Here is a 25,853-nt window from a genome sequence, read left to right on the forward strand (position 1 = left end):
GTCCCCTTCTACAGCATCACATGTTAAGCGTTTACAATTGGTAAAAACCTCCCTAGATGCAAACATATAATCTGATGTAGATGCAGAAACCAAATTGTGCCATTACCTCTGCTGCATCCCTTTCTGGCTCCCTACAGGATCCTACAACTCCTCCTCTACCTGCCCCTGATCTAAATACTGCTCCATGTTATGCACTCCTCCTCCTTTCTGTTCTGCCCCTCTCCCCTTCCCTCTCCTCTTCCTCCTACCATCTCCCCCCATCAAAACTCTGTATCTCATTATCATGGTCACCCCCCACCCCTCCCATCCCGGCACCACAATCTTATCTACCCACATGTCTCCAATTCTTCTTCTGATACCTTTGAAGTTGCCCTTTGGAACACCCGGTCAATCTGTAACAAAGCCACTGCTGTTCTTGACATATTCCTGCACCTCAATCTCCAATTTCTTGTATCACTGAAACTTGGATCCTTCCCCATAACACCTCTGTTCTTGCTTCCCTTACCACGTCGTCTTCTTTTGTGCTCGCCCCTCTGGCCGAGGAGGTGGCTTAGGCCTTCTCTTCTTTCGCCCTCACTTTATTTCCTCATCCCTCTCTACCCTCCTTTGAATTCATGTATAAAATCTTTAATTCTCCCATGCTATATTTTTCCTCCTAATTTATCGCCCTCCTGGCCAGCTTGGCTCATTCTATGAGGACTTTGACCATCTTCTTAACCTCATTGCACCCAGCCCCACCCCACTAATTGTTCTTGGCAATTTCAATCTCCATCTCTCTACTAACCCTTCCTCCTCTCCTATCCATCCTCGACTCCCATCTTCTCTCTCCTCTCCCCCTCACCAATCAGGCTCTATCGTTGACGTCATCTTTACCTCCTCCTTTTCCGCATCTCCAATCTCTTCTCTACCTCACTATCTTTCTGACCACTCCTTGCTCTCTTTCTCCCTCTTTCCCTCCCTCCCCTTCAGGCGTGATCTATGCAACTTAAGCCCTTCTCTCTCCGTTTCTTCCTGCTCCTCTTCCCTCCCCTATCTCTCTCCCAATTCTGTTCAACCACGGAAGCCTCATCCACCTTACCTTCCTCCCTCTCCTCTACTCATTTTTACCCTCTCTCCTCATTCTGCCCTTCTCGACAACCTGCTCAACCCTGGCAATCAGCTCATCTTTCCTCCATGCGCCGCCTTCTTAGGCGCCTTGAACGTTCCTGGTTCAAACACCCTATCACCCCCAACCAAACTGCTTACTTCTACTATCACTCCCTCTGATTCTTGTCTTAACTCTGCTAAATGCACCTACTTCTCCACTCTGTCCTCTCACCCTTGCCATATCTTCCAAACCTTAACTCGGCTTCTCTCTCCACCTACCCCTGATCATGTCATTGCCTCCCCCCTCTCTGCTTCTGATCGTGCCATCTCCTTTTCCAACAAAGTCCTCAATCTCCGACGTACTATCCTCTCCTCCCATTCTTATTCTCCTCCCCCTCTTCCATGTCCTCATTCACCCCATCACTCAATATGAAGTTAGCCCTCCTTTCTAAAACCCACCCCACTGCCTCTCCTTCTGACACCTTACCTACCTCCCTCTTCATTCCCTATATCACCTCTTTTCACCTCCACCTTCCCCACTTTTTAAGCATGCAACTATCATCCCCATTCTTAAAAAACCAACTGCTCATACCCATCTCACTTCTATCGTTCTATCTACTACCTTTCCTTTCTAGATGTACTAGTCTACTCTCAACTCTCTAACTTCATCTCTAACCATTCTCTCCCCCCCCCAATCCCCCACCCAAATCTGGTTTCCGCCTTCTCTTAACTCTACTGAAACTGCTCTTACCTCTGTTCTCAACTCTCTCCTCTCTGCTTGCTACTCTAAGCGCTCCTCTATTCTGGTCCTACTGGACCTCTCTGCTGCCTTTGACACTGTCGACCATCCTCTTCTCCTTACCGCTCTCTCCTCATTTGGTCTTAAAGACTCGGTTCTTAACTGGTTCTCCTCCTATCTCTCTAATCGCACCTTTTCAGTCTCTTTGGGTGGCTCCACCTCCCCAATCTCTCCACTCAACTATGGCTTTCCCCAAGGTTCTGTCCTTGGCCCCTTTCTCTTTTCGCTGTATACTTCCCTCCTTTCTCCATTTCCTCCATTGGAGTGTCTCATCATTTCTACGCTGATGATACCCAGCTCTTCCTCTTTCTCCTGTCTCTCCTGACATCCACCATAAACTTTCTTCCTGCCTCTCTGCTATTAAATCTTGGATGTCCTCTCACTTCCTTACTCTCAATGCAGATAAAACTGAACTCCTTTTCTTCCCTGCCAACACTTTCCTCCTTCCATTGTTTTCCTCCTTCCCAACTCTCATGCCCGTAACTTTGGTCTGCACATTGACGCCCACCTCTTTCTCATCAATTTCCCTTACTGCCAGATCTTGCCGTTTCCACCTCTACAACATCTACAAAATGTGTCCTTTCCTAACCTTCCAAGCTACTAAACTGCTCATCTCCTCCCTCCTCTTCTCCAGACTTTTCTACTGCTCTACTCATCTCTTCCCCCCTCAAATCTGTCTACCACTCTGCCTCCTCTCACCTCATGACTCCATCTCCTCTTCTCTTAACTCACTATGCTGGATCCCATTGCACCCCCAGCTCAAATGTAACTTCCTCTGCCTAGTCTTCAAAGCCCTCTATGGTCTTGCCCCTCTGTACCTCACCTCCTTTCTCACTTCCTATACTCCTTCTCGTTCTCTCTGTTTTGCGGATCTCTTCCTTCTCTCTACTCCACCTCCCCCGCCCCCTATGCCCCCTCCTGTTTCCACTCCTTCCAACTTCTCGCTCCTTTCCACTGGAACCACCTTCCTCTTCCCATCCGCTCCATCACCTCCTATCCCTTATTTCGCACCTCTAAAATCCTATTGTTTCCTCTCGCACCACCTCCACCTTCTCCTCCTTCCCTCTGTTCCTCTATTAGTACTTAGCCTCATCATAAATGTAAATTGTTTGTTGTACTTTTTTCTGGTTTAGATTCATTGTCAAATATTGCTTGTTGTATTCACTTGTTCCTCTTGTAAAGCGCTTTGGATTAAAGCGCGATATATATTTAAAATGAATACAAAATTACTTCATAGGATGATCTCCCAACAGAACACCATTTAGACGTTGTAATTTCCACAGTTCGGGTTCGAAGCTCTGCAGATGCACCTATGCCCTCTAGAAATGGCAGCTGTCCTTGCATAGGGAGAAGTTCAATACCAAGACTGTTCTGGCATTCGCTAGTAAAATCCCAGGCAATTCCTAGTATGAGCCCTGCCATTAATTGTCCAGATCAATAGTAAATGAGTGACCGAAGAGTAGTGATTCCAGATGGCTTGGGGATAAAATAAATATTATATAAAAAAAAAGTTTCTGTAGAGTCCGTAGAAACCTTCTGCCAACTTATAGCACTTCAATGACTGTTTGTGGGACCTATGGTCATGGTAATCCCTAAATCGTTCTGCACAGCACATAATCAGACTCCAAAGGGTCTTCCTTCAGGGCCACTTTGGGCTTTTATATCACAAACAGAAAAACATCAATGATGGGGCACTCTACCAGCCACGTTACTTGTAAACTGATGGGGAAAATCGTGACCCTAAAAGTTACCAAAAGTAGTTGACTGCAAATGGCCGATATTCGAGGAGGCAAGTTTAAGGGCAGAAATCAATTCTGGTCAATCCTTATCCACAGTATCTAAAGAATGGACTATAGGAGCCCAATCAATGTTGCAGGATTTAACGGTTACCCCTTCCCTGAGATTAAGTGCTGTGCGTAAATTGGGGGGGGGGGGGGGAGCCTGGGAAATCTTCATAACCGCTCCAATTGATTGCAAAGACTCGGGTCTGACTGTTTCCAACTCGGGGGGTAACTGTGGCTCCTTGGCTTTCAAAGATATCCTATCCCAGTAATAAAAACATGGCAGCCGCCTCTAAAACACTCCTCACCATGTTCGAGCTGAAATAGTCGTACCAAGTCAACACCACGGTCCCATGCAAGCTTAACCGTAGATATATCTTCTCATTTTACGGTCTCAATCTGGGAATTTCATTTAGCAATGCCAAAACGTATTGCTGATTCGGGGGACAACCAAAACTCTCAACAGCCGTTCAAGGTAGAGTGCAAACCCTATTCTTGCTACTCGTATTGAAGTTTTGATCAGACGTATGTCGCACTTGATCTGGTGGAGGAATCGAGCCGTTTGCATGAAGGTTGTAAGGTGTTCTGACACAGGAAGCAGTCCAGGCTCGCTATGAGGCAAGGAGGGTTTATAAGAAAATGCTTTTGGTTCAAATAATTTAGAAGATTCAGAAGGGTACAAACGCGTTCAAAAGCCTAGTGGCAATAATGACAGTTGGCAGCAGCTCCTGGCCAGCCTAGAAGTCATGAGGAGACTCCTCCTGCCATTCAGCTGCCCCTACATCCAAAGAAGACGTATCCCCTCTTACAGCCTCCACGTTCCGGTTTGCACTTGGGACAGCCTTCATGTCCGTAGGCAGAGCTAGAAGCAGTGAAACGCGCTCACCAGTTGCCCCTTTCAGGAAGCATTAAGATCCACGTGGGCAGATTGCGCTTACGACCTAAACTGTGCACCAGCTCTGCCCAAACCAGCCAGTGTAGCTTCCAAGATGGTTGCAGCAGTCACTGACTTCTGGCGCTAAATGAAGTAGATGTCAACGTGCATAGAAAGGCGTCTGGCTGGGGTACCCTGACCAGACAGATTTGCTCCTCAGGGCATACATAATTAACAGGAGTTAAATAAAATGCCCAATCACTCACAGATTGGGGAAATGGGTCAGAGTAGTATCATGGCACAGTAGTTTGCTACACGCCCTCCCCACACTGCACACCTTTGACATCCGACTCTAGGCGGGATGAAGGCAAGCTCACAGTACTTCATCTCCTTTCAGAGCACAGGGACAGAGCTGTAACATTAGACGCTAACACGTTAAGGTCACTACAGCTGCCTCATGCAACCATATAGTAGCTCCACCTTGGCCCCCGCCCCCTAGCTGCCTGATCCCAATCCTAACCCCACACACATTGGGACTTTACAGAGACCGTCTAAAGAGACACGAGGTGTCCCGCACAATGTCGCCTCTCTCTCTCTCTCTCTCTCTCAACGGGCCAGCTCACTTACTTACGCTGCTAAATCTCTGCAGATCAGTGTTTCCGGGCACCGGGTACAAGCCACAAGGCCCTAGGTTCCCAGCTTGCCACCAAGCTTAAACTCTCATACACATCCCTCCGCTATGGGCACTCCACACGGACCGCAGCGCAACAATCGCCACATCTGAGTAAAGGAGCTTCAGACACAGTACCATATCAAGCCGCACTTCCCTTTTTCTCAGAAGCTGCTTTCAATACGCTCTCCGCAATGTTGACTTATCTGTGTGCACTCTGCTCTTCCCCCACCCTGATACATCTACAGGAAACACCATGACCACTCTGTTCCTACCTTCTCTAATTGCTACTACTTTCACTCTTATTTACCCTGCATTCCTATACACACTTCGCTCCCACACCTCATTTGCTCAATTCTCACCACCCATCATTGATTCAGTCCATTAACCCTTTTTGTAGTGCCTATACTCAACCCAAAACTAGTGGCTTTACCAGAACGTTTACTTTTTTGTAGTACTTGTTAAGTTGATTACTGTGTTTTTGTATTCCTAATTTCGACACTTAAAATGGACTGAAGTACAGAGAATGAAGGTGATGGCCCAGGATAAAACATTAGTGATGGAATGCAGAATTAACAGTTTCACACAAGCCCTGTCAAGTAACATTACCAATCCTCACATGGCAATATTTAGGGTACATTGGTAGAAATGATTACCATAATTTTGAATGTTTTATCCTGTTAACAGGATGCAACCGCAGTGATATTTAAATAGAATAGGAAACCTCCAACTGCAGAAAACTATACCTGCAGCTTCAAACTGGTTGAATTGTGCCTCCTCTTCTAAATATTCACGAGGAGCAAATGGGCAGAAGCGAGGGCTCAGCTAAAAATCTATTTGGAGGCAGCTGGGAGAAGGTTTGAGCAGCTCCACATACCCTGTTAGATTCAATGCTCTTGATAGAAGCGAAGTCCAGGCTGGGCGCAAAAAAACGAAGCAAAAGGGCTCCGGGCATCCATTGCACCTCTCCACTAGGTGTACAGTGCCATTATAGCTAGGGTGCGTAACTCACCACTACCCATTGGCTAGTGATATCCGACTCTTGTAGAGTAAGAAATGGGGTGTGTGGGTGGGTGGGTGGGTGGAGTGGTGTGGCAAGTGACTTTTTTTATGGCTGATACTAGTTTGCAGCATGAATATTTGCTCTCTGGTATATCCATTTCTGAATTTAAGGTTGCTGCCAAATTGTGCCCTTGGGAGAAACTTTATTTTACTTGATTTGTAATGCACCTTTGTTCAATGCTCTGTACTGGACACAATTACCGAAAGATAACTTTACAAAGTGAAAGTGAGGGAAAATTAGAAAAAGCATGTGTAAACGTGGACAAAATTAGGATTCGATGAGCAGGAGCTAAAGGCCGCTCCTGGGTATCCAGCATTAGCCAGTGACCAGGAGCTACTATTGGGAAACGAGGAATCTGTGCATGGCGTTCTGCAAATATAAGATGCAAAGTAATCATTTTGTCAATAGTGTTTGACTATCATTTAGATGTGTCCTAATATTTATTTATAGATTGTCCCAAACAGAGTTAATTTCACAAAGGTTTCTGTTCCCCCATCACTTGGCATTGGGAGCCAAACGTAGCTCCTGGTAGGTGTTTAAGCTAACCAGTCTCTTCTACGCTACAAGCGGGAACTAAATGGCTCCCAGCTCCCGTCACTTTGAAACCCTGGGGAATAGCCCTGGTTCATAAGGTTAGTTGTAAAGCAATAGCCTGTGGCTGGCAGCTGCAAAGAAAGCATTGGGATGTTTCTTAATGTAGGTGCCCTATGAGAAATGCAGAAAAACCTTGTATTATCAGAATGGCAGAGGGCATGGGAAGGTTGATTGTAAGATGAGCGAAGAAAAGGTAAGATGATGGAAGAAAAGGTAGCCAACACTTAAAAACAATAGACTATACATATACAATTTAAATGGACCTCTTGGGGAGAAAGGTGGGGCGAGTAGGGGGTTCCATGTACATAATCCCCTGGATAAACTAGAGCCCTCAATGTAGTGAATACACCACTAGGGCTGATTGGAATTGTAGTCCAAAACACCTGGCGAGCCATATTTTTAGACCCCTGCCATATTGAGGAACGCAGAATAGATTGTAATGGAAGTTGTACAGAGCCTATTATAGAGAACCGCAATAACTAACGTCAGACCTAAAATCTTCACCTGAAGTCTGATAAACGAATAGGATTACAAGCTGACTGTTTCTTTCTTTTGCATTGTATTGCTTATAATCAGTCTATTTTTTTTTAATCTACATCTTACACATTAACAATATATAGTTTTCGTGCATAGATGAGGATAAGGGTGGGGGGCAGGAAGGGGAAAGGACACAACTTCACAGAAAAGTGGTGGATAAGTGAACATCAATAAACGGTACATTGCATTCATACTGCATTCAGTTTCTTTTACTTTCAGTCCTCATCTCAGAACTGAAGGAACTCTTTCCAGACTCTTGAAAGACCTTCCCTTTCAGCTTATAATAAGTGTCGCTAAAAACACCCGCAAATACGCAACCCAATCATCCAATGATTGGACTAGAAACAGGGTGTATTATGAATACTCAAATAAAATCACTTGAAACATGTACCGTAACTTGATGCTGGGGTGCCTGTACAAAAAAAACCGGACCCACCTGCCGTCACTAACTATATCAAATGATCACATTCTATTCCTCGATAATGCAATGCCACCTCTAAGCAGCACACTTCTAGGACCACATAGCTGCTTATTAGCTAGTGTATTAAAACTCTTCAGGTAACCTCAAATTCATTATTTCAAAGAATGATTTCATAGAGAAATGACATTCATGTAAAACATTCTACATTCCCTTCGTGTGAATGTACTGTGGTTGGTTTCTAACTTATGTATCGTCTCTTCTGCGCTATCAATTTAGAATGCACTGTAGAGATCCCTCCACTTAACATTGGAATATAGTCCCGGGAGAATAGCTCAGCGGCAACGTGCTCGCCTTGGAAACAAGACGACAGGAAGCAACACAGGTTCGATCTCTGGGTATTAAGCACGTTATAAAGACACAACTCAGACATACATTCCTGTAACAGCGCCTCGATGCCCCTGGGCTGTGTGAGCGCTTTAAAAATTCAAATCAATATGATTTTCGAATAAAGGGATGCATAGCCCTCAGACTTTACTTGGCAAAGCTGTCCCATTGGTGCAGGGTCTTCACCCCCCCCCCTCCACGGTCCCTGGTATGAGTTAATGTAATTTTGTTTCTATGGAACTGGAAGGGACACAACTAAGCTCTTCCATCCCCAATATGTCTCTTGAAAGATCTATGCTTTCACTAGTCACAAATTATCAGTCCTGGAGATGTGGAAATGTGAATCCTTCCACAATTCCGGTGTCGAGCATGCATAGTGTAGAAGAGGTAGGTCCGAGCCTAGTTCTATGCAACAGTGTTTGATCTTCAGGGGACACTAGCACCCTTCCAGACTGTCTGACCATGATCTGGCTTTGAGCAGCACTGGTTGGCACTGCCACCTATCCAGTGACCGCCTCTCCCATGAGCCATTGACATGCCTGAGCTTGATAGGATGGCGGCACTGCAGAAAATGTGCCGGCCTGAAAGACTTGGAAACCCCTTCTGTTTATCAAGAAATGTAGTGGTGGAGGATTACAATCACAGTGCCGGCAGAAGGTTAGTTCCTGGTTGTCCGACTTGCAAAACTGGCAGCCCTTGAATGGGGTAACACATTGGCGGGGAGAATGAAGGCTGCCTGAATCTAGGTGCCAGAATAATGCCTCGCTCCATTCACGCGTTGTGCTTTTCTTCAGCTTCCATGAAAAGGGTGCACCTGTGGGAAGCGGGTATATACCTGCTTACCCGAGTGGTAGCCGACCTGATGCAGACTTTGCCACACACACACCAGGAATACACCCGACTTGTAAGGCTTAATTTGCATTATTGAAAGATACTGCAGGTAACTGCACTTGTAAAGAAAACCCATTTGTCTTTTTGAAAACATCATGTATGATACATTTCAAATTGATCACCTTTTGTATTTCTGCAAGAAAACAAATGTAAAATGGCAATGTAGAAACTGCATTGTGCTGTTTATTCAGGATTATGTTGAACACCAAAGAAGGAAATCACTTCAAGTTTTTATAAAGAATGTAACCCAAGTAAAGACTTGCATGAATAGGACATAATGTGGCCCTACCTAGCTCTGACCTACCTTTTCGACACTTTATATCTGTTCCAACTTTTGTGTCTGGAGTTCTTTTTCCCACTTGGCTTTAGTCTTTTCCAGACAATGTGGGTTTCTCCTTTCAGCACTCTCCCATTTCGCTTAAGATGCAGAGAAATGCAGCAATAAGGGATGCATTATATCTGGGGTCTTAGTGCCAGTACTGCACCACTGCATGAGTGGTTGATATAACAGTTTTCAAAAATCCTAATATAGAGCGGGCAAAACTGCTGCAGTGCAACCAGCACCAGCATTCCTATATCAAGCCGTGTGCTCTGCTGCTTATGTGGGGCTGGTAACTACAACTTTATGGTCTCTAATTTGTGCTTTGTAAAGTTTAATGTTGATTTGCATGCTTTTTATTTCCTCCCCGATTGCTAGTTTCATGCTTTTGGATCCGAAACCCAAGCTAAGAGCTTTGGGTCCACTCTGGCCATGAAATGTATGGCTTGCCTCTAGCGTGCAGCAAGCCAGAGGGCTCCTACAGAGAACGCCTGTGCTGTGAGCTGGCCCTGAAAGTAAATTAATAGGCCTCTGGATGTCTATGGAAAATGACCTTCAGGTTAATGAAGATTGTTTCAGGACTTGGAACCTGCTAGCCAATGGGGAAATATTCCACTTTACCAACAGGTTGGCAGGGTTCTAAATTGAGATTCAATGAGCAGGAGCCAAGACCAGTTCCTGGGTGTCGGGCAACGCCATGTAGGCAGGGGGCTACCACAGGTGAACCGGGAGCTGCCAGAGTTGCTCCTTTAACTCTTTGCCCATTTTGGATGAACCATTTTATTTATTTGCATATTAGATGTGTTCTAATTCTTCTTTATTAAAATTCTTCTTTATTAACATTCTGAAATGGCTCCTTGTAGCTGTTAGTTTCAAGCTAGCCAGGCTCTCCAATGCTAGAAGCAGGAGCTAAATGGCTCCCAGCTCCAGAGGCGTTGCTAGGGGAGGGGGGGCTAAGGGGGCTATAGCCCCTGGTCTTTTGGTTGTAGCCCCGGATAGAATCTCAGGAGCTACAGCCAAAAGGCTAGCTAGCCCCCAATCCCAACAGTTCCAACATCAGAGTAGCCCCAGGTCTTTTCCAGACCTAGCAACACCCCTGCCCAGCTCCCTTCAATTATGAACCCTGGGTTGGTGCCTCCATGTGCCTCTAGCAGATTCTTAGCAGCAGACTGACTCCTTGGGGAAGGAGCATATCGAGGTGTGCCGGCCACGGGTCTGCAAGCACAAACTGAGCAGCAGCAGACTGACTCCTTGGGGAAGGAGCATATCGAGGTGTGCCGGCCACGGGTCTGCAAGCACAAACTGAGCAGCAGCAGACTGACTCCTTGGGGAAGGAGCATATCGAGGTGTGCCGGCCACGGGTCTGCAAGCACAAACTGAGCAGCAGCAGACTGACTCCTTGGGGAAGGAGCATATCGAGGTGTGCCGGCCACGGGTCTGCAAGCACAAACTGAGCAGCAGCAGACTGACTCCTTGGGGAAGGAGCACATCGAGGTGTGCCGGCCACGGGTCTGCAAGCACAAACTGAGCAGCAGCAGACTGACTCCTTGGGGAAGGAGCACATCGAGGTGTGCCGGCCACGGGTCTGCAAGCACAAACTGAGCAGCAGCAGACTGACTCCTTGGGGAAGGAGCATATCAAGGTGTGCCAGCCACGGGTCTGCAAGCACAAACTGAGCACTCTACACCCTTTCAAATCAGCAAAAGCTTAATGTTCAACGAACATTCATGTTTAGTTTTTGTGCCAACTAATAGCCAAAATTAGCTGGAGTACAAGCCAGGAGGGATGTGACTTGTGAGGAGGTATGTGCAGCATGCGAGTGTCCGGTTATTTAGGCACCCACCGATCACAGGCCATGCGATTCCCTTGTGGTAATTCACACCCACTACCCGACCCGCCACGCCCAAAAAAATGTTCTCCTTGGCTCTGAGCTGGCTTGATCAGCAACATCAAACTTTGGCTTGCCGGTATTATTTGTAAGCCGTCTGCTGAGTTAATGGCAGCTGTATAAATACTCTACTAGAGGGGTTCTAAATTGCTGGGAGCCTTCTAGCTCCTGCTTCTAGCCTAGGAGAGCCTGGTTAGCCTGAAACAAACCGCTACCCTGAGCTAGGCTCGGTTGCTCAGGCCAACTGGTGTCTTACAATCCTGCATATGTGACATTAACTAAGTATTTGAGAAAGAATTAAGACGCATTTAAAAGTAAAGGTTTCGTACATAATGGGCAAAAGGTTAAAGTGTGCATCTCCTGTGGAAGCTGGCTTTGCTGTGCCCTGTGCATTTGTGTGCACTCACTCTGGGTTTTTCAGTGGCATCTCCTGCTTACTTGGTGATGAAACCCAGGAGCTGGTTTTAGCTCCAGCTCATCAAACCCTCATTTCTAACGCTGTACTACTGTAGTAAGAACGTCTTGAGCAAGGGTACCTTCTGCCCCAAGAATTTGATCATCCTGTTATCTCACCATTTTCCAGCTGTCACCATCTCCTGGCTGGGTAGTGCTCTTGGGGCAGTGCCTATCCCGTGCTACACAAAACCCAGACTGTCGACTTTGCCAATGCTTGTTCAATAGGCTACTTATTTTGTATAAAACTACAACAGCCCCTTGAAACTAACAGAGCTTTGAAAAGGGACTGCAATGGATCGAATTTGCCAAAACCATGAAGACACCCCTGCTAGAAGAGGAAATGACCTGTGCCAACTTCTGTCGTGCACGAACACCCAAAACTGCCCAGTCCGGAAGCGGTGCAGAGGCGCACGTGATGCCAGACCATGCAATCGGCATAGATTGTGCTTTCTCATCGAGCACCTTGAGAGGGTTGACACGAAGCAAGCCATCTCTGCATGCCACATTCTTTCAGATAATTTCTTCAAAGCCACAATTGTTCTGCAGTTCCAGAAATCTCAAGGAAGATAACTTGAGAGGCTTGGAAAAAAATGAACAACCATCCTGCATTCCGTCCCAGAGGACTGGGACAGTCTGGTCCACTCCCAACATAGGTACTTGAACACGCACTGGAACCTGGCTTTTTGTTCAAGTGAACAAATGCTTTCTTACACTTTACCCAATGGTGTAGGGGAATTTGCCAAATCTTTCCTCAGACGTGTCAACAGGTGCTCGATTTGTCAGATCAATATGAACCCAAATTGCACAGATGAAATCTAGACCTGCTCAGTCCCACGTGTGAACATACACCTGTGTGCTCTTGCTCCCTAGGCATCCTGGCAGCTGGAGTATCCTGCATGCATCTCCCGCATCCTTATCTGTTAGCACTTCAGTGAGGAGCGGAGGTGGTGTGGAACACAATCCTAAACCTCGAGGTCCTAGTTTCAGTTACTCTGGCTCTGTCCTTTTCCTGACCCCTCCCCACCCCCTGTCCGGCCCCACACACTGCTCAAGGAAAAAGTGAGCCTGTGCAGAGGAGAGAAGGTACAAACCCAGAAACCAGCCCGGAACCCTCCAACACACACTTAACTCTTCCTGGCAGGTACACCACAAGGCAGGAGCAGACTGGGGTGCCTGGGCACCACTAGTGCCAGTTCTCTGGTGTAATCCCCCCGCCCCCCCCCCCCCCTCGGTTATAATTAAAATAATCCGGAGCGTTGATAATCTTGTATCTAGGCTCTGCTGGCCCGACCATCTGCTCCGCCAGAAAGGGTCCAAACGGAGAGTGTGGCAGCCCTTCCCGGAAGACCTAGAGCCAGGTTCAAGCCTTCCTTTGCTTGCCCACTCCACTATGGAGTCCACCTGTGAGTGACGGGTTATAGGCCACTGCTCCCCATGCAAATTCCGCATGGGGTCCCTTTTTTATAGTTTTAAAAGGCAGAGTATTTAAATAGAAAGCTATTTATGATGGATTCTTGGAGTAACCATTGTCACTGACATGAACTTGTGTTAATGTTTGGGTGATATTATCCTGTGGGTGCGTTTACTAAAACCCCACACAAAGCATCAGTTAGCTATACATATAAAGGATTTCTCTTAAGGCAATTAAAGTGTGATACAAGTCTTTAAAGTATCTCCTTATTTTCATATGTGCCGATTTTGACACATCCAAAAATATTTTCTCTACAACGAGCTGCATCCGTGTGTCAATGACTAAAAGCAGGTGGCATTCTTGCTTGATCGCATATTTGCAAAACCCTTGTTTTTGCTTCAAGTTGCTTTTGTGTTTTGGTTACTGTTTCCATTCACTGATCTAGTGCTAAGAAGACTCTTGTTACCATAACGTCTTCTTTATCCTTTTGATACATGGCCTATCTATAAACGTGCACCACAAACTAAAACCATCTCATTACCTCTACATCAACCCGCCAGAATCCTTTCAATGTGTTAGTCTGTGTCTCTTCAGTATTCTGCTTCTTTCTCCTCCTGGGTGTTGATGCTTCCTTCTCCATGCTTCCACTTGGTTACCCAAGTGGGTGCAAAATACATTTCCGGACAGGGTTATGGGCAGCCGTTATAGCGGAGATTATATCATTCAAGGTGGGGTACAGAGAGAGAAAATGTAAATATTTCAACGGCTTTATATTTTTTCCAGGCTGGTTTATTCCATGATTCGTTTTATCGCCATGAAACCTCCAGAATGCTTAATATTAACACTTTCATACCCCCTAGAGCTTATAAGTAGACATTGATAACTTGTGTACTAGACACAAATTCTGGCTTAATCACTTAATTGAAATGTGTGATGCTGGACCAGTCCTTTTTATCTTGCTGAGCCCGAGCTGTCAAAATTGGAAGACCATACATGTTTAAGTAGTATACGCTATTCACATGGCATTGCTCCGTATAGAAAGGTACCCATTCATACATTGCATGTTACTTAGTTACTTTCCATGATGCCCTCGAGTATCAAATACTGATATCGCTTCCTGTGACTTCGCCCCGAATTTGGCTGCCCAGGGCCCCCTGGATTCCTTCCTCCACTTAACTACTCTTGTGTGATTCGTTCCTAAAATTCCTCTCGGTCTTCCTCTGTTTACAGTGGTTGGAAACACAGCAATTCCTCTATTTTTTTCCGCAGTATATCCCCTGGCAATCCCATACCTTATTCCATGTTTAAAATAAGCCCATCCAAGTGAGACCGTTTTAGGAATTGATCCTTTGGCCCCCGGCCGGGAGTGGTTTGGATGTCATTACCGCACCCTCATATTTGGCTACGTGTTGGACCCCTCTATAGTGCTGAATCCAGGGTGCTAGTAGCTTTGTGTAGGTGGTTGGCACTAGTGAGCTCCGGGACTAGCTCAGCTGAGTTGCACGCTGATGGCTGGCACCCACAGTGTTGCTGACTAGTAAGGTTGTAACTTCCGCAGGTCTTAGGGGGGCCTCCCCAACCTGCAGTTGACTACCATATGAGGACATCCTGTCATACACTGCGTCTTGGCGTTACATGCCACCTGTGAGGGGGCAGGGGTAAGTTACCAACTGCGGACCCTCGAGCCCTTTCCCCGACCTCCTTTCCACTTGAGACAGGCCATGCTGCAGGTGTTCTCAAAATTAAGCTTGGGTCTTTTTTTATTTTTAACGAATCCTTTTAGCTTAAAAGTGTAAACGCCTGGATTTGAAGTGCTTAGCCGGGTTCACCCTGGCAGTCGAGCACCCGGGCATGAATTATTTGATTGCAGTGGGGGCATGCAATGGGTTAATTGTTCGCCTTGCTTGCCAATCCCACATGGTTTTGCTATTGACGTTTCCCAATGGCAGCCTATGGAATCCACCTGCTGCTCAGTGGCAGAGGCGGCTTTTGGTGCCAGGGAGGTGTGTGGAGCTCTTGAGGGCAGCACCTCCATGCTGGATGATGTTTAAGGTCCCTGGTGGCTGGTTCTTTTCAGTGGCGAGGGCTTCAGATTTTCCCTACTGTGTGCGACCGAGCATTGCGTGGCGGGAAGAGCTTCCCTGGCAATGAGGCGAGCGTGTCCCTCTGGGTGGAAGCCTGTGGGAGGGCTGCTGCAGTAGAAATGTCCTTAGCAGAAAGAGCAGGGGAGGCACCGTACTGGCTCGGCACTAGTGGGGGGGGGGGGGTAGGGAGGGGCATTGATTTGTACTAGTTCTTCAGAGGCACTAAATGGCAACTAAGAAGGCTGCTGGATGGGTGGGACTGGCAGTCTAGACGTATGCCACTGTGGCAGAAAGTGAGCATGGGTGGGTCATTGTCCTCGTTTGCTGTTGACATTTACTAATTGAACACCTGTATTCCTGGCTTGGTACAAGTATGGCGGGCGGGGGGGTGAAAAGTCGGATAATGTTCTTTGAGTCACTGTTTTGGGGTTGCGCACCGTGCAGCATAGCGACTAAAAGCGTATTTACCCATATACAGTCCAGTAGTGTGTTGGAAACAGTGAGGTGGCTCGGCACGGGCCTCACCCCAGACACTTCTGTCGATAGTCTAGTTTGACAAACTGCTTGGAACCTACATGTGGGGTAAGTCCTAGTAATACCGTGGACGTAATTCTGCACCCACTGGTGCCCCTGGACTTTGCAGCTGCCTTAAACCTTCTTGACCATGGGCCAGCGGAAATCCTGGGTTGGATCATTGCATTCCCATATGCGAGTGCAGGTGAGGGTCATCTGGTCTGACCTCACCCGTGCCTTGAGTACCCCGGTAGGCGACCAATCACCTGTTAATAGATTTACTAAAACTGTTAGTTGTCCACTTTGTTCGAACTTCCCCATACTCTCAAAATGACTTGCTCTCAAAATTGTTTGACCTGTATTTTAACATTGTAGACTTTCCCTAGGCCACCCATTGCTACCTACATCAGTTGATTTTGTACAGCACCCTATTCTGCTACACTTAATATAATCTGTAAGTAATGTGCGCGCTCCATGGCTTGCACCTATGTGCCCTACACTACTCTTTGGGTGACCTGCTCTTACGCTGGCTCTGTAGTCCACCATGTCTGACACTGCTTTCATTGACCAGATCACGCCGAGGGCTGCTTCCACTATCCTAACTGTCTGTATGTTGTGGCGTGAGAGTTTACTCCTGTCCTGTGCCTGGGCCACTGTAGAGCAAGCTTTCCACTCTACAGAATTAAGAGGCTTGTGCTGCCTGAGCCTGTAGTGTATCTTCTGTGTGTGCTAAATCTTGATCTGCCTGCATATTATATGGACTATGTAGCCTGTGTCATGACTCTGTGAATGAAGCTTGCTATAACTTGAAGGGTAAACCTGACCCTCAAAGTAGATGGGTTCACAATCTACCTGATTTGAGGTCACGGTTCTGCTGCAAGGGCGGCTGCGGCTGCAGTTCCCGGTTCACCTTAAGAGCTGCCATAGCCCCATATCTCCTGGCTTCCTCTAGGACTGTTTGCAGATGTAATCGTGAGGTTTATGTGCAGGGCCCTCTATCAGCTGCTTTGTTCCCTGCGTACTTGGCACCACGTGTGACTCTCCTCTCCGTCTCTTGCAGGTACCGACTCGATCCACAACTACTCGGGCAGAATGACGGACGCCGCCAGAGACCTGGCCCTCAGGCAGCAGGCGCAGCCAGTCCATATTGAGAAGCCCGTCTCGGATTTTGGCTATGTGGGCATCGATGCCATTCTGGAGCAGATGAGGAGGAAGGCCATGAAGCAGGGCTTTGAGCTCAACATCATGATGGTCGGTGAGTCTTGAGGGCACAGACTGGTCCCAATTCCATTCAGGAGCAGACGTGGGGAACCCCCAGGGCACAGTCGAACGTAGGCGGGTTGAGTGAATCGTGTGTGCTTGAGTGCTTGGTCTCCTGTTCTTGAATTGCTTGGGATTCGAAAGTCGCAGTTCAGGTTCTAGAATAGGAAATATTTCTAACCCAGTCCATGCACCAGGAAGGGCCTGCAGAGAGTAAAGTGTCCATTGACACAGGTCCGTGGAGGAACCACTCGCGTGTGCCTCATGTACACCTTTGCCACGGCCCTACCTGGCATAACCTTCGACAGGCTTAACTATAAAGAAACTGGCAAATGCCTGGAAATCCTGTTTCAACATCCCTGCAAGGTCGCCAGAAAAAGTCCACTTTTAGAAGAGCCAGCCTGGAGCAGAAATGGTTTCGTCCACGGCGGCGGTCACAGGTCGCCACTTCTCAGTCAGGCGCTGTAAAATGGGCTCAATATAAATGCTGAATAACCTCAACCATCCTCCCCGATTTCTCCCCTCCCCCCACACCCTACCCAGTGAAATAATGGAACTGCAAATTAGAAATGCCTCTTCCTATTTTTATTTTCTCTACTCCTAGAAAACGGATCTGTGATTATTGCGACCCAGTTTACTTCACGGCAGAAAATGTTTATTTTACATTTTGTTATTTTGTTCCCACTATATATGCGGGGGTATACCCCTCGCAACGTCTCCATATGCCCCCCACATTAATTATTTACTTTAGCCCACCCCCACATATATATTCTGACAAATGGGGTTAAAAAACAAATAAAGTCGGCATTCCCGGCGTAGTCATTGTATTCCCTAGAAAACTGTCTTGGGAATTCTGCTGCTTGGGCTGATGTGTGGAAGCTTGGCATGTGGTGTCAGGCGATCGATGTGATGTGCTTTCTTCCTGCCTTGTCTGCACTGGATGTGATGTCATGAGTGTTCTGGGTATAATGTGGTGCGGGTGTTGCCTGCTGAGTGTTCCTTGGGTGCTAGTGAGCAGCTGGCGGAGAGGGTGGCAGGTGGATCTGTCCCGTCACCTTTGGCCTCACCTGTCCTGTATTAAAGAATCCTACCTGGACTCCTGGTCCTCTGTGACCAAAGATCTCTACCATAGAGCCATGTTGGCTTTTTAACCAGCCTGGTGCTCAGTCTGAAGGCGCTGCCCTGTGACCCAGTCCCCAGTTTTTTTCAGTAAATTTATCAGTTGCCAAACTCTAAAAGCTGGGCATGAAACTCTGCCTAATTGGTTTGCTCACAATTTCTGCTGCGTAATGTACACTTTGCTCTGCGTTTGCTGTGACTGTACTGTGTAAATTGTGCTCTAGCGGGTGAAGACCCGGTCCCTTGGCAATGCGCGAGCCGTCATAATCCGATCCCTTCCCCTCCTCAGTCTTTGGTTACCAGGAAAGTGCCCTAGACACGCTGGGTATGATGTCCATGTCAGACCCTTCCTTTCCCAGCACGACTGATTTCCTCGAACGCTACTGCAAAACTGATGGATGGTTCGCGAGGTGGCAAATCCTGGCCAGGGATTTCCTGCTCCCTGAAGAAGTTTCCTGCAGTGTCAGCCTAAGCGGGCATTATGTAGCAACTACTCCTGCAGTTGCCTGGCTCATTACTCGGTAGCGCTTTAGTCCGGGTCATCTCTGCTCCCGGCACCTCTGGCCAACACCAAGAGTCCCACAGCCAGAAGGTCTTAACGCACCAGCCCTCATGTAGGAAGTAGTGCTGGGACATGACGAGAGGGGCGTGTGCTTTCCCCTCAGTATGCTGGTGCCGACAGGTGCACACATTGTTTGCTTTTTACAGTGGTTTACCACGTAACCTGTCTACTGAGATACTTCTAGCCAATGTGGCATCATTCATATTTTGATAGCCTCTCCTGTTACTGAATCCCGCTTAATCGCGTGTGTGTGTGTGTGTGTGTGTGTGTGTGTGTGTGTGTGTGTGCGCGCGCAAAAAGGCCAGCTGAGATGTTGGCAAACTACATGACAATCCTAGCATTCCACGAGCTGGTTTTGTGAGCTAGTCTGTATTGGCGGTTGAGGCTGTATTTCCTGAAGGCGGATATTTCTAGGAGGGATCTAGTCTTTTCAGTGGGTGGCAGTTTATTTTTCTTGGTGCCTTCTCGCATGTAAGAGCCTTCATCCTTTTACACTGGTTCTGGGAGGATGCAGTGATCTCTGCAGTTGGCTGTGTCCCTACCGCCCACAAGCTGGAGTTCTGCATCAAAGGGAGAATTCTCTTCCTTCTTTGGTTGGGCGGAATTGCTTAAAATCCTTTGGTCTACTGTGAGGATTACGGTGGGGTCTATACGCTACCTAATGGCAACAGCATAGACTATACAACCCTTATCCTAGGGCAGTGATATTCAAGCTTTGTTATGCTGAGCCCCCCCATGACTAAAGATATTGCTGCTGAGCCCCCCTTGAGTAAAACAATTGTTGCTGGGCCCCCCAGATAGCATATCTGCTATAGTTGCTGTTATACGTTGCCATGATCCCTTTTTGGAGAGCCTAGACCATTGTGTATCCTTCGGGGGTCCAGCCCCACAGTTTGAAACCCTCCGCCCTTGGTTAAACCATGGGGCTTAGAGAAACGCCTGGCACTTATTAGCCGTGGTGCTTAATGCCCATGTTGCGCTCTGTGGAGGTCCATTGGATGTGCTCAACTTAAAGCAAAGCCCGCGTTTGGATTGGCCAGTTTATTCTAAAATCTAAGCTTTCACAGTTCGAGTTTTTAAAATAAACTGGGAGGGGGGCTGTGACGTGCACAATACGTAGTGACATCACAATACTGGGCGTGTTCTATTCAGTTTCTTTCCCAACTGAAGAAAGTGCACAGGACAAATGAGCATTTGTTAAGAAAACAGATTTCGTGTAAGCTTGCTGGCTGTCTATAAATGTTGTGCACTTTTTAAAAAAAATCTAAATCTGTAACAAATTCTGCCCTTTGTAGCAGAATATCAATAAGGCATTGTACAGCTTTTCAATCCGCAATTGGAGTGATCTTATAGCCGCGTGACCTGGATTTGAATAAAAAAATACTTAACAAACCAGGAGGCTGAAGTATGTGGGGCAAGGGCAGAGGGGACCGGATCTGGCCTAATGAGCCACCATCCACATGCGTGTTCCCTCGGACTAGTGCCCGTGGCTTTTACGCACTGAATAATATCGCACAATTTCATACTTGGCCACAATCTTTCAATAGAAAAAAGGTTTCCACAACCATTTTTTTTTTTTCAAATTTGGTAATCAAGCCGCAGGAATATCTTGCTCTTGCGTTTTGCGTCGGCAATAGCTGTTCCGCATTTCTTCCCCCTAAACAGTCTGTGTTTATGGCCGCCTAGGCTCAGCTGTGCGTACTCGTAGGCAATCACGACTTCTTGGTCTGGTTGGGCTTTCGGACCAGAGAGTGAGGGGCTACACAGCGACCGTGGACTATCCAAGCAGTCGTGTTCAGGGGATTTTGCAGTGATGCTGTCAAACTTGGATAATGGCTCAATGCGCAGCTCAGGTGCACAGATGTCCGTGGGTCAGTCTTGCACAAGTGGGACTTTAACACCAACGTGTCCAATCTGCAGGGCTTTTTACACCATATCGGGAACCTCCAGATGGGACGGGTTCCCACAATACCGTGCTACATGCTACAGCCAGAGTAGGTATCTAGCAATATACCACACATGGAGACCTGCCCACAAATGAGGTCATTCCGTAGGATAGGCCTTAAAGCAGCACCCTCAAAAAGGCACCTCCTGCAGGTGACACTCTTTCCCCTGAATTGGCGCACAGAATCTCTAGGATCAGAATGTCCCCGTCCATATGAGGGACTGAAAATGGACTCGTGAGTTTGCAAGCAGTATTGTTTCCTTCGTGATTGGTGGCCATGAGCACCGGGCTAGTCGTAGTGATTAAGTGGGCCCGATCTCGGACCAACAATGCTGTTGGGGGCTGGTGAACCCATGTTCTTTCCGAGTCCCTAGTTTCAACCATATCTGGTAGAGCAGCATGGTTTGCCTCTGCTGCTTCCTGGCAGCGAGAGTCTCCCTTTCTGATGAGCCATAGCAAGATGCCTCTGCCACAATATAAGGTGCTTCATTATCTAAGACGGAGCTAATGGAAGTCTTTCAAAAGGCGAAACATCCCTGAAGTTAGCACTTGAATTGGTGTTTCCTTGGGGAAAGTCTCCTCTGCTTACAACCCTCGCAATGAAAAAGTAATCGAAGTCAATGGGGGTTTTAGCGCAAGGTCATTGCAGCCAAATGTTGTGGCCTCTTAGGTTTTTATAATCGCTCCCTACTACCTTGTTTGTCTTAAGCTAAGGTTGCACACATGCTGTTGGAGGTACGAGGCCCAAATCTAAATGCAGGCTATAGCACAAATGTATATTTTGTCCTTCAGTGCCGCCACCACATCATAGAGATTTGGCAAGCGTCCTCTCTCTCCCACGGTTGATTATCAAATATATCAAAATTGCACCTTCAAAATGATACATTAAGCTGTTGGCAAGAAGCTGAATAAGAAATATAGTTGATGCAAGCATCTGTGAACTCCCCCTTTTTTTTTTTTTTGTGTGTTCTATAAATCTGTGGGTACACAGCTCAGTACAAGCCTGGTCATCCTACACGTCTGGGCTCACATTGGTGAATTCGTCAAGTTGTGAGTTGTATACGTAGGCAGGAATGTCACCTAGGAAAAACAATTTTAATCTGTATTTGTCTTGTGAATCACGCTTGTCCTGCACCTAGACTCTGTCTCCTAGCCCATTTCATACCCTAACATTCTGCTTCTCATTTTTTTACAACTAAAAAAAAAAAAAAAAAAAGAAAAAAAAAAGTTGCAGGTTACTAGGCAGGCAGAAGTCGCTCTCCACCTCAGTTCTGCAATACACTGGGCACTCAAGTTCTTACTCGCTAGGAATCCATTATCGCTAGCCAATGGCTGGTGTTGAGTGCACATTTTGAAGCCTGATTTCCTGTTTGTCACAGGACAGCAGAGCTCTCTCAGTAACCAGCATTGTTGTATGCTGGGTAAAATGATGGTGGACTATAGATGGCCAGGTACCCTTATTTCAAGGATAGTAGGAACACAGGTGGTGTCTGATTGGATGCTGTTTTAGCGAAAGGCATGAACGATTCCAAAGTGCCAATATTAGGGAAGAACTTTGTCGGCTAAATGAATTGATCTGAACATTCAGATTGAAAGCAAAATAAATGCCACGACAATTACTTGCACTTGTCGTTGTGTCTTCACTTTACGCCAAATCACTGAACAGAGAACCCACTTAATAGTACAATAAAATGCAGGGTTAAAAACTACAAATTGGTATTTGTGGCTGTTGTTCCAAGTGAAGATGGGTCCAGAGTAGTACGAAAAAGAGAGTAAGGGGTATCGAGCGAAGAGCTGGGGCTGGGGGGGCGTTCCTGTGAGAAGGAGCTAGCAAAGTAAAGGCAAAATCAAGATTGGGCACAGGGGGATGAGGAACTGATAATTGAGCCTGAGAACGAAAAACACGTGCAGGAAAATAAAGGGATGAGAGGGCGCAAGACCATAGATCAATTTTAAAGACTGAGTTAAATTTGAGATGAGTGAAACCCAAACCAGCCAAAGCATTGCAAACAGTGGCCGAGACTGGGAGTCCGAAGTGGCAGAGCAATAGAATATTCGCGAAGATAAGTGACGAAATCCAAAGCTTGGTGGCATAAAGGACGAGATTTCCAAATGTTAATGATGGCGACAAGTACATGAAGTAATAGAGATGTGATGAGGAAAGGATAAATGTGTATCAAGATAAAGACCAGGATTACGAGCAGAGCATGACGTGGGTAGCTGTGAAGGAGGGAATGAGACCTGAGGGAGGAGGAATGGTATTAGCTGGGGAGGGGGTGGAGAACTTCAGTTTTAGTTGCATTAAGATGAGAATGATCTGACAGTCCAGGATTTAATAGCAAGAAGTTATTAGGAAAAGGAAGGACAGAAAAAGCTGGCTATCATCTACATAGAAATGATTGTCTATTCCAAAAGATGAGGAGATGTGTAGAGAGAGAGAGAGAAAAGGTCCTAAAACGGAACCATGCGGAACATCGTAAAGAAAAGGCAGTGTGTCAAGAGGAGCCAGCCCAAGATACTGAATACGTTTTGGTTAGATAAATATGAACAACACCAAGATAAAACCGAACCAGAGAAGAGTATGATTCCACACAGTGTCACAAGCTGCCGATTTTTAAATCCAATAGAATCAAAAGAAAAATGGAGGAACAAGCAGAAAGTGGGGAATCGCAAACAGAAAAACGAGCAGTTCAGTTTCACTTCAACTGCAAAACCAAGACACTCTGAATTTAGGGTAAGAACGAAAGCAGGCATGTATCTGTACGGACACATTGGTTTAGTCTCCAGACTACATCACTTGGGGATCACCTGTAAAGAAGTAGGTCTAAAGCGCATGCAACGGTTTGTTAACCTTCTTTTTTCTTCTTCCAGGTCAGAGTGGCTTAGGAAAGTCCACCCTCATCAACACTCTCTTCAAATCCAAAGTCAGCCGGAAGTCGGTGCAGCCAACGGCAGAGGAGAGGATTCCCAAGACCATTGAAATAAAGACGGTCACTCATGGTGAGTTTTGTATGGTGTCTCAATACCTCGGTTGGGCTTGTCTTCTGAAGAACCTGCTTCTATATATCAAAGGCCTCCAGGCGCTCACTAGACAGACAAAAAACAGAAAAAATTGAATGCAGCAGTCTTGGTGTTATGGTGTCATGTTGGGGATCATGTGCTTAATCAATCCCTCTGTCAAAATGAAGCATTTTCAGTTGCTTTTTGGGTCATTGATGCACATGTCCTGAGATCCGGGGGGAGCGAGTTCAAAATGATAGGTGCCTATGCGTTAAAAACTGCACCACCAATCTTTTTTAGAAGGAAACCTGGTTGGTATAGCGTCACACTGGTTGAGCAAAGAGTTAGCCTAAAGGGAGTTCTTTTTACTCTTAGGGGAAGTAAAGGAGTGCTAAGCTTGAAAGACATTAACACCATGATGGAGCCTTTTCAATGTATTTGTTGCTCAACTGAGAGCCAGTGCAGCTCCCTACGTGCTGCAGAGAACTTTGTACGATGACCCAGCCCACATGCAGCCCAAACTGCTCTATTCTGTGACACTTGTAACTTCTTTGTTGGCTTTGGAGGTACCTACCAAAAAGACTATTGCAATATTCCAACTTCGAATTTAAAATAGCTGCTGCAATCAAAGCTCTATTATCCTCTGACAAATACAGGCGACTGCCACAGCTAGTTAATTGAAGTCGGCACAATATGATTTGAGGTATGAGACGTGTTTCTTAAAGGAAAGGTGCGAGTCAGACTCCTCCTAGTTGTAACCGAGTCAGACATTGTAATGGCATTAGCATCAACTACAACACATTTGTACCGTGTAGCTAGGTTTTCTAACTTTTGTTGGGTACCAATGATGAGCATCTCAGTTCTTGAGTCCTTCAAAGCCAGAGAATTAGCAGCCAGATAGCTTTACGGCTTTAAATACTTTGTTCACACTGTCCACATCTTCACTGTAGACCCCAGATAGTTTAAACACTTTCTGGGTGTCGTTTCATTGGGGTCCAGTTTGCAAATTACACAAACAAGGTCGCATAGAGGTTTAGAATACACATTGAAGAGTAAGGGCGACAGGCATGATCCCTGTGGAACTTCGCAGGTTAGAAGTGTTCTTTGTGATTGCGTGTTACCCTTCACCACATTAGCCGTTTTTGGTCCTAAAAAGGATATGAACCAACTTGCAGCCAGCGGGGGTACATTTTCCTACCTTAACCAATCTTTTAGCCAGCAAAGCATGGTCAACTTAATCAAAGGCCTATGGTCCAACAATAGAAGCAAGGCTGCGCTACTACCTTTAAGAATTCCTGTAACATTTGATTTTAAATGCCTGCTTTTTGCATGATCAATGTGCAATTTTAGGATGCGCTTTGCAGAGGTGGCTTAAACGCATATTCTTCAAGCCCTTGACTTGCGCAATAATTAACCAAATGAAAGAGGGCAATTTGACAGGAGGTCCTTTCAGCCACTGCCAATTCTCCATGTACTGGAAAGATTGACGCATGAGGATGACTGCAAAGCAGCACTTGCTCAACACCACGCGTGCTCTCATGCTCTCTCATTGCTTTAGTGAAAGATACATTGTCCGTTCACAACAAATTCTTCCCCTTGCTCGATCAACCCACTTTTCTGTCAACTGTATGTACGGGAAATGGGGAACGTTTTGTTGCAATGGAATACACTTGGACCAAAACGGATGGTTGTGGAGGACCACTGGCCCATTGGCCCCACTCGATTACCTGCTTTCTGTATCACCCTATACTTTTTCCCAATTGACTTTGATATTGTCACCCGGATTACACACCTATTTTGAGCCTTTTGCCTGCCATAAGCTCACTTTGCACAGTCACTTTTTTCCTTCCATGGTTTCACTTCTAAAGCTCACAGCACGTCAGTGTATGAACTTTAGCTACTTGTCGAGTACTGCGCACAGGCGTACAGGGTCGTGGCTCTTTTCCAGCTACAGGAATGACTCAACAGAACCTGGAAGGAACTCTGCTCCATGATGCGCAGGTTTTCTTCTATAAATGGAAAATCTGTTAGCTCAGAGATCAAGCCTCTGTTCTGCTTCACCACTCCCCGATTGTGCTTTCAGAAAGAGTTCTGGTTTCGTCGCACATGTGCACGTTAATGAGCAGCATGGTTCTAATCTCTACACTGTGTCAGATTCAGCGTCTCTGGACCTTTATACATATTTACAGGAAAATA

General features: G+C 46.5%; 1 protein-coding gene across 11 annotated transcripts in view; it reads left to right on the forward strand.

Annotated features, from left to right (window-relative positions):
* The window catches only part of SEPTIN9 (septin 9), a 948,816-nt gene that overhangs the window by 854,215 nt on the left and 68,748 nt on the right, over window positions 1-25,853 (forward strand). For all 11 annotated transcript variants that reach the window (XM_069654625.1, XM_069654626.1, XM_069654628.1 and 8 more), the window contains 2 exons: window positions 16,832-17,026; window positions 23,529-23,657. In XM_069654625.1, the coding sequence (XP_069510726.1) occupies window positions 16,832-17,026; window positions 23,529-23,657 (324 nt within the window). The remainder of the gene's footprint in view (window positions 1-16,831; window positions 17,027-23,528; window positions 23,658-25,853) is intronic.

This window comes from Ambystoma mexicanum, chromosome 3q (assembly GCF_040938575.1).
Source record: "Ambystoma mexicanum isolate Mex_15411 chromosome 3q, UKY_AmexF1_1, whole genome shotgun sequence".
Taxonomy (NCBI): Eukaryota; Metazoa; Chordata; class Amphibia; order Caudata; family Ambystomatidae; genus Ambystoma; species Ambystoma mexicanum.